General features: G+C 38.2%; 1 protein-coding gene across 1 annotated transcript; it reads left to right on the top strand.

The window, feature by feature from the left end:
- Positions 1-8,344: 8,344 nt before the first annotated feature.
- LOC131162673 (secreted RxLR effector protein 161-like) lies at positions 8,345-11,604 on the top strand. Its single transcript, XM_058119277.1, has 2 exons — positions 8,345-8,588; positions 11,381-11,604. Exons 1-2 carry the CDS (start codon positions 8,345-8,347, stop codon positions 11,602-11,604), a joined length of 468 nt encoding a protein of 155 aa, XP_057975260.1.
- Positions 11,605-12,102: the final 498 nt, after the last annotated feature.

Raw genomic sequence — 12,102 nt, 5'->3', positions numbered from 1 at the left:
TGGAAACACTGCTCACAATCCTTGGTCCAATCAAACTTCACACCCTTCCTGGTCAATCGCGTTAGAGGCCCAGACAACTTAGAGAATCCTTCCACGAACCGACGATCATAACCCGCCAGTCCTAGAAAACTCCGAACCTCCTACACACTCTTCGGTCTCATCCAATCAACCACAGCTTCAATCTTGCTAGGATCAACTGAGATAGCACCCTTAGACACCACATGACCTAAGAACGCAACCTGATTCAACCAGAACTCACATTTCCTCAGCTTGGCATACAACTTCCTCTCTCGCAGAATCTGCAGCACCAACCTCAAATGGTTTTCATGCTCTTCCGGACTCCTCGAGTATATCAGAATGTCATCGATGAATACCACTACGAATTGGTCCAGTTATTCATGGAAAATCCTATTCATCAGATCCATGAACACCGCTGAAGCATTCATCAGCCCAAAAGGCATGACTAAGAACTCATAGTGGTCATATATGGTTCGAAAAGCAGTCTTCGCAATATCCTCAGATCGAACCCTCACCTGATGATACCCTGATCGCAGGTCAATCTTCGAAAAGACCTGCGTTCCCTGCAGCTTGTCAAAGAGATCATCAATACGAGGCAATGAGTAATGATCCTTCATAGTCACCTTGTTAATTTCACTGTAATCAATGCACATACACATCGACCCGTCCTTCTTCTTCACTAATAAAACTGGACCTCCTCAAGGCGATACACTAGGTTGAATAAAACCCTGGTCCAATAGTTCCTGCAACTGCTCCTTCAACTCCCAAAGTTCCACAGGAGCCATTCGGTACGGAGCTTTAAAGATTGGTGCCTTACCAGGCAGCAACTCTATTACAAACTCCACCTCACGATCCGGAGGTAAACTGGGTAAAACTTCCGGAAACACATATGAAAACTCGTTGACCACTCGAATATCATCGAGCCTCAACTCATCCCACGGCGGTCCCTTCACGAAAGCTAGGTACCCCTAACATCCATTCAGGAGTAACCTCCTCACCTGTAATGCCGATAGAATCTGTGGCATCGAACGCACACACAATCCTACAAACTCATACTCCTGCTTCCCAGGCGGTCGGAACACTACTATCTTCTTACGACAATTAATCACCGTATAATTAGAGAATAGCCAATCCATCCCCAGTATGACATCGAAACCAGACATGTCGTATACTACAAGATTCGCCGGTAGCAGCCTTCCTTGTATTACCACTGGGCAGTTTCCTAACATCTTACTATAGATCGTTACACTCCCAGTCGGCGTAGCCACAGACAACGTGTCATCCATCACTTGGGTTTCAACCCCACACAACTTCACAAAACTAGTACATATAAACAAATAGGTTGCTCCCGAATCAAATAAAACGACAACTTTATTCGAAAACAGTAACGTGGTACCTGTCACCACGTTCCCAGCTTATTCCGCAACTGCTAGAGTAAGTGAATATACTCTTGCCGGAGCCGTGGTTGCCTGGTAGTTTCCCCGAGGCATCTAATTACTCCCATGGTTCTGGTTCTGTGCAAGCGTATCTCTCCTCTGTGCCTGACAGCTCCGTGACATATGGCTCGGCTTGCCACAATTGTAGCAGTTACCCTAGAATAACTGACATTCGCCGTCGTGCCATTTGTGACACTTGGCGCGTGGTGCGGAGGATGGATCCCCCTGGGAATTTTGCCGCTCGATGTTTTGTTGATAACCTGAACTATAGTTCTTCTTCTTCTTCCACTGTCCCTGCTGAGGACTAGTCTGAGACCCAGAAGATACTGGCCTCTTCCTATGTTCCTGCACCACCTCATCTCCCTAGAGGTCGGTCTCAGCTACGGTGGCTTTATCCAACAAAACAGAGAACTCGCGGATCTGCAGCATCCCCACAAGCCAGCGAATGTCTTTCCTCAAACCCTTCTCAAATCTCCGAACCTTCTCATGCTCGTTCAGAACCAAGTACGGCGCAAAACGAGATAACTCGATATATCTGGAGGTATACCTCTGCATCGTCAGAGTCCCCTACATTAGACCCGAAAACTCATCGGCCTTCTCATCACGAGTGGAAGTCGGGAAGTATCTCTCGAATTATACCTCCTTGAAGCGGCCCCACGTCATACCCGATGGACCAGCTCTCTGCTTCTCATGCAATCTCACCTCAGTCCACCAACGTCCGGCCTCTCCAAACAGCTGGAAAGTAGCCTAAAGGACTCTCTGCCTATCCGTGCAGTGAAGGACTTCCAAAATCCTCTTGATTTTCTCGACCTAGTCCTCCGCCGCTATCGGATCGAGTCCTCCTACAAACGTCGGAGGGTGCATGTGTGTGAACCTCTCGATGGTACACCCAGCATCGATAGGAGAGCTCTTGCGTCTCCTAACACTCCGCCCGATCTCGTGTAGAACCTGCCTCGTCAAACCTCGTGGCACGAAAGGAGACTCATCACTCGTAGTCCCCTTGGAGCCACTATCCAAGTTGTTATCCTTGGGCTCCATTCTGAAAATAGAATAGGAATCGGTTAGAATTCCTATATCATACACAGTCAACACAATTATTAACACTATTCATGTTAACTATCATGTCAACTACCACTCTAACGGGTCCAGGTTTGACCTATCACACTGACATGAATCCATCAATGGTTTGTCGTGGTCTTTCTGAAATTGTCATTCAAGGAAGAACACAGAAAACCACCAACAAGTCCCCGTCTAGCAACAACACAATCTTGGACCTACTCAACCCATTTCCTACATCCTATCCTCTGGTATGTACTCATAACTACGCCTAACCAAGTCTACAAGACCTAAAACCTGGTTAGTTCTGATACCAAGCTGTCACGCCCCGAACCCGCAAATGGGTCCCAAGTGTGAAAATAGTAACCTAACCTGTCTCTGTATCAATTAAACATACATGATACAATACTAGAAGAGGGTCCAACCCTGTGGGATATACGGAAGCCCTAAAAGAAAACATACACATACACATTTGTACTCATCAAAATACGCAATGGAAATGTTCATTCTATCCATATAACATACCATACCAGAGTTTATACAACACTAGGATATACGTTCCCAAAATTACAAAATATACTCCGGGTGTCTGCAAAACCATCACGACAACCCGGTTACAAAACTCGTACCTATCCAGGCGCTAATTGTAGCTAAACGACACCCCCGCTTCCGGATGCTAGGATGTTAAGTTTCGGCTACCCGAAAGACCTAAAAAAAACATTGTATATACATTTGGGGTGAGACACCTCTCAGTAAGGAAGAAAACAAGTTATATCAGTGTGTGACATACCAGTGTTATTTTACGTAAAACATAACACCATACAATACGATACAGTTTCGAAACATTTCCATACAGTTCCATACAGTTCCAGTATTTTCACTAATCCATTCCAGTACATACGATACCTAAACATATGGTCAGTGTCGTCACACTCAAGCAACCGAAACCCTGTGATAACCGAAGCCTCACAGTGGTACATCGCCAATACGGTGTAGCTCACACCCATCGGTGACTAGCCGAAACACGCTGGCAATATTTCACACCCTCAGATATAGAGTCGGACGCTCTCGCCCACGGTAATGAACCGGTGCATGGCGCAGCGTACGGTAATTAGCCGCCACATAGCTGTTTCAGCGTAAGGTAATTAGCCGCCACTAGTTGATTTCACAAAACCTGGAATCATTTTGGAACTCATGTTCCTATACTCATCAATGTACGATAATTAGCTGCCACTAGCTGTTTTACAAAATACCTGGAACAATTACATACAACCAAACATTCCACATTCATTTGGTATACTATAAATCATATCGTTTTCCAATTCAAGCATGCAGTTTTATACATATATGGATACGATCACCTCAATAATACAGTTTAAATACAACATACCATTTTCCAAACAAAGTAGAGATGATACCGAATTTCCCCGATTTTCTAACCTACAAGTTTACAGATCTCGATTTAGAAAATAAACTGATATAAACAGAATCCCCTTACCTTAACCCGGAATCAAACCACAAACTCTACGACTCCCAAAACTACGAACTAAAACATCAAAACCTAAACAACCAAGAACAATACTTCCTTACAATTCGTACTACTACACATATTTCGAAACAGAAGTGGAAACCGAGTCTTACCTCGATTCTGGACCAAAACCCAAAACTGCTTGAAACGAAAATTCAATCCGCTAAAAACGTAGAGAATCCTTCCCTAATCCTCGCAGTAACGTCAGATTTACGAATCAGGCGACGAATGGCGAAGAAATCTAAGAAAGAGAGAGACAGAGCTCTGAATTCTAGAGAGAGAAGGAGAGAACTTTAGCTAACTTAGCCCCAAAGCAACCAAATAGATCTTTTATAGAACCTTTGACTCGGCTGTTCTCGTTGACAAGATGACGTCCTCGTCGACGAGTCCGTCAGAAAATTCGCCGACGAGGAGGTGGCCTTGTCGACGAGCCTGAGATTCCAGATTTTTCAAAATCCCTCGGCATCTCCTCGTCGACGAGACATTGAATTTCGTCACCAAGAATAGAAGGGACTTCGTCGACGAACCCTGGCTTCGTTGACGAAGCTTGCCCAATTTACCAATTTACCCTTCTTTTATATAATTAATCCATATATCACGATTTGGGTTCTTACAATGATAATGTATGCTAATATGAATCTACAAGTATTTTGCAAACCTGTTTACGTTACTCACAATATTTTAACATTGTGATGTTATAAAATATTTTGATTTTAATCGCCAAAGTGACTAAATCATTAAATAAAGTACTTATATGTTTGATGTTAGAGTGATATAAAATTATTATAAGACATCAAGAATCACCCAAAGGTCGATTAATTGTTCTTATAATATAAGGATAATGTTTTTGTAATATTATTATGTATTATTATTTTATCTATTTATCCAAAAATAATAGATACTTATAATGAGTACATATAGTGTTACCAAAGTAATGTTAAAATTTAAAATTTAATTAGCATCATTTTAAAACTCTTAACATTAGTGTTTTTCCCAAAGGAAAACATTAATATATTTATGTTTATGATCTTATAAATGTTTCACTCAAAGCATTAAGTATGGTTAATTCTTTCAGTATTTGTGCCTAGATCGTTACACTTGCATGCTTCATCTATTCTAATGTTTAATGGGTTGAATTTTGCTGATTGGAGTGAACAAGTTCAATTTCACCTCGGTGTATTGAATCTTGATTTGACACTCTTAAGTGATCAACCTACTACTATTATTGATTCTAGTAATGCTGAAGAAATAACCTATTATAATAATTGGGAAAGATCAAACAGGTTAAGTTTGATGTTTATGCGAATGAGTGTTACAAATAACATCAAGACAGCTATTCCCAAAACTGAAAGTGCTAAAGAGTTTTTAAAGTTTGTGAGGGAGCCAAACAGAAAATAAGTCTCTTGCTGGGATATTAATGGGTACGTTAACCACAATGAAGTTTGATGGTTCACGTACTATGCATGAGCATGTTATTGAAATGACAAATATTGCAGCAAAACTTAAGACTTTGGGAATGGATGTGAATGAAAATTTCCTTATTCAGTTCATTTTAAACTCATTGCCGACTGAGTATGGACTGTTTCAAATGGACTATAATACCATGAAAGATAAATGGAATGTGTATGAGTTACACAGTATGCTAGTTTAAGAGGAAACACAACTGAACAATAAAGGAATTCACTATATTCGTTATGTGAACAATCAAGGAGCTGAAAAGAAAGTAAAGAAGTATGGAAAGGAAAAAAGATCTTTAAAGGATAATGAATCCTCTTCTCATATCCAAAAGAAGGTATCAAGCAAGGACAAGTGTCATTTCTATGGGAAACCTGGACATTACCAGAAGTACTGCTTGAAACCAAAAGCTTGGTTTGAAAGGAAGGGTAAGCCTAGTGCTTATGTATGTTTCGAATCAAATTTAGCTAAAGTTCATTATAATACTTGGTGGATTGATTCTGGATGTACATCTCATGTTTCTAATATGATGTAGAGTTTTCTTACAATTCAGAACATAAACCCAAATGAGAAGTTTATCTTCATGGGGAACAGAATAAAAGTGTCAGTTGAAGCTGTCGGGATTTATCATTTAATCCTAGACACTGGTTATTGTTTGGATTTATATGAGAATTTTTATGTTCCTAGTATTTCTAGGAATTTAGTTTCATTATCTAAATTGGATGTTTCTAGATACACTGGTAATTTTAAGAAAGGATGTTTCAATTTATTTAAGGATACGTGTATGGTTGGTTGAGGTATGCTTTGTGATGGATTATATAAGTTAAAACTTGATAATCATTATGCTGAAACACTTTTAACCTCATATCATAGTATTGGCACTAAACGAAGTTTAGTGAATGAATGATCTTCTTACTTGTGGCATAAACGGTTCGGTCATATTTCCAAAGAAAGATTAGAAAGATTAGTAAAGAGTGAAATAATTCTAGATTTGGATTTCACTGATCTTGACATTTGTGCAGATTGTATTAAAGGAAAGCAGACAAGACACACAAAGAAAGGAGCCACAAGGAGCACTCAGCTTCTAGAAATTATACACACCAATTTATGTGGACCCTTTAACGTAAATACCTTCAGTAATGATAGATATTTCATCACCTTTATCGATGATTTTTCACGTTACAGATATGTCTACTTGCTACATGATAAATCTTAAGCGATAAATGCTTTGGAGATTTATGTAAATGAAGTTGAAAGGCAATTAGACAGAAATGTGAAAATTGTTAGATCTGATAGAAGAGGTGAATATTATGGAAGGTATAACGAAACTAGACAACTACCTGGTCCATTTGCTAAATTCCTTGAAAAATGTGGTATTTGTGCTTAATACATAATGCCAAGTACACTAGAATAGAATTGTGTATCAGAAAGGCGTAATAGGACTTTAATGGACATGGTTAGGAGCATGATAAGCGGAAAGTCTTTACGCAATTCATTGTGAATGTATGCTTTAAAAACTGTCATGTACGTATTAAACCGTGTTCCTAGTAAGGCAGTTCCAAAGACACCATTTGAGCTTTGGACTGAGAAAAAACCAAGTTTACGACACTTGCATGTTTGGGGTTGTCAGGCATAAATTAAAGTTTATAATCTACAAGAAAAGAAGCTGGATGCAAGAACAATCAGGGGTAATTTCAATGGTTATCCAGAAAAATCAAAAGGGTATATATATTTTATTGTCCTAATCATGTCACAAGAATAGTTGAAACTCGAAATGCTAGGTTCATTAAGAATGATGAAACTAGTGGGAGTATGATTCCATTAATTGTGGAAATTAAGGAAATTATAACTCCCGCTATTCAAAGTAAACCTATTATAGAAAAACCACAAGAGGTTGTGTTAAGACGATCTTAAAGAGAAAAGAGATCTGCTTTCTCGGATGATTATGTGATTTATCTTCAAAAGTCAGATTTTGACTTGGGAATTGAAGATGATCCAGTTTCGTTTTCACAGGCCATTAGCTGTGATAATTCTGATAAATTGATGGATGCCATGAAAGAAGAGTTAAAAGTTTATGGAACAAAATGAAGTATGTAAGAGAGTTGGATGTAAATGGGTCTTTAAAACCAAATGAGACTCTCATGCTAACCTTGAATGGTACAAGGCCAGACTTGTTGCTAAAGGCTTTACTAAAAAAAATGGTATTGATTATAAAGAAACTTTTTCATCGGTCTCTAAGAAAGATTCTTTCAGAATTATTATGGCTTTAGTAGCTCATTACAATTTAAAGTTACATCAAATGGATGTGAAAACTGCCTTTCTAAATGGGAATTTAGATGAAGATGTTTATATGGATCAACCATTGGGTTTTACAGTTGAAGGGAAAGAAAATTTGGTGTGTAAACTTAAGAAGTCAATATACGGACTTAAACAAGCCTCCCAACAATGGTATCTTAAGTTTAATAATACCATTGGTTTCTTTGGATTTAAAGAAAACACTGTTCATCGGTGTATATATTTGAAGATTAGTAGGAGTAAGTTTATATTCCTGATTCTGTATGTTGATGATATTTTGCTTGCAATTTATGATCTTGATCTGTTACAAGAGATTAAAGAATTTCTCTCTAAAAAATTTAAAATGAAAGATATATGAGAGGCAAAGTATGTGATCGAAATAGACATATTTCGAGATTGGTCCCAAGGACTGGTTGGTTTGTCTCAGAAAGGTTATATAAATAAAGTTTTAGAGAGATTTAACATGGACAAATGCTCAGCTTCACCCGTTCCAATTCAGAAAGGAGACAAGTTCAGTCTCATGTAATGTCCTAAAAATGATCTGGAAGGGAAGCAAATGAAGGATGTTCCTTATGCATTTGTTGTTGGGAGCTTGATGTACGCTCAAACTTGCACAAAGCCTGACATTAGCTTTGCAATTGGGATGCTCAGTAGATATCAAAGTAATCCAGAAATGATTCACTTGAAGGTTGCAAAGAAAGTTCTAAGATACTTGCAAGGAACGAAAGATTACAAGCTTATGTATCGAAGATCTGATCTTTTTGAGGTGGTTGGATATTCAGATTCTGATTTTGCTGGATGTTTGGATATAAGAAAGTCCACATTTGGCTATGTACACTTGCTAGCCGGAGGAGCAATTTCATGGAAGAGTGCATGTTGACTTTATAGGTCATGCCCGGTTTTGATAATGACAAATACTCATTACATCTAATGGTGTTTGAAGTTATGTGCAGGAATTCTAAGTGATTGATCATAATGCACAAAGAGAAGATCGAAATTGAAGACTCAATTTCTATTGTATCATATTTCAATCTTATGCAAAAGGTCTGTGATAGTAATTAGGCTTTTGGTTTGTAATAAGCTCACACACATCACATGCATCATCTAATACGTAAGCTCAAACCAAGAATAACTAAAAAGGATCAAGAAAGACCTTAGGGAAAGGTCGACCGACACTGGATTTTTTCGGTGTCTTGGAAAAGGCTTAGAAGAGACCCTAGGACACTTACCCTTGAACTAATATATGTTAAGCACTTGAATAGGGTGTTTGTGAATCAAAACAGGGCCGAAATGCACACTTTGTGCACTTTCGGTCGACCGGCCTATGCAGTTTATTCTGCCCCGATCGACTGAATCCGGTCTGGGTTAACCGGTTGACCACAGCTCGATCGACTGAACCCTCTTAGTTCATTTGACCCTGATTGACTAAACCTCCCAAGAGTCAACAGTTTGACTACCTAGTCGACCAAGCACAAAATGAACTCCAATGCTCTGGTTGACCGAGGGTCCTCCGGAGAAGTCCCAATGGTTTGGTCGACCGAATCACCTAGTTCAAATATCCCTGGTCGATCGAACCGCGCAAGTTGGGAAAATCGCCTCTCCTGGTTAACCGACCCTGAAGTTCAAAGTTGGCCCGGTCGACGGAGCTATATGAACTTCAGTCGATCGAAAGGTTTTTGGTCGACTGGGTCTCTCGGGTTGCCCCGATTTTTTTACCGCGGTTAAATATTTTAAACGGGGTTAATTGCGCTAAAATGGTTTAAAGCTTTCCTAATAATACCCAATAGGTCCCTAATGGTCATAACTCTTCCCGTGTCTATATATATGAGATCATTTGTGCAAATTAGCATGGGATTAGCAATATTGATTAGGAGAAATCCTTTGAAATTCCCAAAATCTATAATACTCATTTTTGAGCATCCTACACTTATTCTTACCAGATCTTACTACTCGAACATCCTTCTAAGTGTGATTTAAGTGTGGTTGTTTCGTAAGGTTTGTTCTTTCAAGTTTATGCTTGATTGATATTATTTTGATTGAGAGCAAGACCTCAAGTGCTCTTAGGAAACTTTATTAATAAGTCTCTCCTAAGAAGACTTCGTTGGAACTTCTGAGTATTGCATCCTCATTTCAATATCGTGAGAAGCTTGTATTTGATTTTGGTTGCAAAAATTCTTTTCAAATCACTTTCAAATATCTAGTGTGTTTTTATCTTGATAAATCTTTGAAGAGATATTTGTTTGTGTGATAAAAATCTTTGTTGCAATATTCATTGATTTATATCATTTGTTGAATACAAAGATTAAACTCTTTTTGCAAACCAAACAAATACACTACTTGAACATCATACGATTGAGAAAATCTATTGATTGAAATATACAAATGTATTGTTTGGCTAATATCTTTGTTTGAGCATTTAGATTGAATATCTAGTGAAACAAAGAACATACTAGTTTGCACTCTCACGCACTGATTACATCGATAGCAAATATTTATTTGAGAGTTGACATATTGTAAACCACATTGAGCTTATATATTATATCATTTGGTGGTGTATGCGATTGCGCGTAACTGGGTACATATCTGCTTTACATGAAAGCATAATCACTGTACCATTGCATTGTATTTTAAATCTATTGTATTTTCAAGCACGGACCTGAAGAGGGAGACTAGCCCTTTGAAATAGTCCCGAATTGGTTTAGATCTGGTTAGGAAAGTTAGGTGCGCCATCCTGTTAAGGCATGTAGGTTGAGGTCAGCCCCGCTAATTGACTTGGTTGTAAAGGTTGAGGTCAACCCTGTGCTAATTGACCTGGTTGTATTAGGTATCGCTCTACCTGTTAAGTGAGTTATTAGTGGAATCCTCAGGCTTGCGAGCTAGAGGCGGGGACGTAGGCACAGTTGGCCGAACCCCGATAACATATCGTGTGTTTGTTTATATTTCTACGCTTTATATTTACTGCACATGTATGTTATTGTGTGAATGACACGCATGTTTTAAATTTCACATATTTTACTTATCTGCGCATTTGGACAGACTGACCCTAGGTTGTGAATATACTGTTGCTGAATTAATTAAACCTAGGAGAGAAATTTTTAAATAACTAATTCACCACCCTCTTGGGAATACACCAATTCTAACAATTGGTATCAGAGCCTCGTGGCATTGACTTAAACGTTTTTGCTAAAAGATCGAGATGGCTTATATGGTGTATCCCCATTCGGAGAGGGACAGTCACATACTAGTCCTCCATTATTTTGTGGTGTTGATTACACCACCTAGAAAATTAGAATGACCATATTTTTAAAATCTATGGACTAGAGGGTCTGGTTTGTGACTGCTAATGGAAGATGTGCACAAATAAATGAAAATGATTTTAACATGACAAATTCTAAGGCCATGGATATATTGTACTGTGCTTTAGAGACTAATATTTTTGTTGAGATTGTGGCATGTAGTAGTGCACAGGAAAACTGGGATGAACTCGAAAGGAAATATGGAGAATCTCGGGAGAATTAAACAACCACTCAGGAAGTGGTAAATGACACGGTAATTGCATTAACAGACAGTGAGGTATATGTTCTTATCTCAGCCTTCGTAGATGATTCTATTGCTGAATGCTACGATATATCTAATGCTGAATCATCTATTAAATATTGTGATAGTTATGTTATTGATGCACTTGATGATTCTCAAGTTGAATATTGGAATATATCATGCAATGAATCATCCAATTACCCTAGTGATAATTATGCTATCAGCTCATATAATAATCCATGTGATGCATGTTGTGATGACTCTTATGCCAAATCCTAAGATATGTTGTATGATGAGTCATCCATTGGTTCTGATGATAATAATATATGCATTGATTCATATGAATGTTATAGTGATAAATTTTGTGATGAATCATGTATTGAATCTTACAATGAAAGCATGCCCTCACATACAACACTAGAAAATGAATCATTTAAAATGCATAAGATTCTAGTTGAGATATCTAAGAAGAAAACCTTTTTGAAAAATGAGAGTAATAGGTTGGCAAAGCAATTAGAAAAATTAAAAGAGTATCATGCCATCTTGGAAAAGAAAAAGGTTAAGAAGATCCTGAAAATCATCTACTTAGAGAAAGAGATAAATGATTATTCTAGCATAACACTTGAAATTAAAAACGAAAAGAATAATCATAATGAACCCTTAAGAGCCAAAAGAAATAAAATTTTAAAAAAGGGTTCATATTATAAGTCCCATAGTCATACGTCGTCAAATAAAAATAAAACAAGTAAGCATAATCTGTCACATGCATATAAATTT

The sequence above is a fragment of the Malania oleifera genome, chromosome 8 (genome assembly GCF_029873635.1).
Source record: "Malania oleifera isolate guangnan ecotype guangnan chromosome 8, ASM2987363v1, whole genome shotgun sequence".
In the NCBI taxonomy this organism is placed as follows: domain Eukaryota; kingdom Viridiplantae; phylum Streptophyta; class Magnoliopsida; order Santalales; family Ximeniaceae; genus Malania; species Malania oleifera.
Note: the sequence above shows the minus strand (reverse complement) of the source record. Positions and strands in the feature narration are given on the sequence as shown.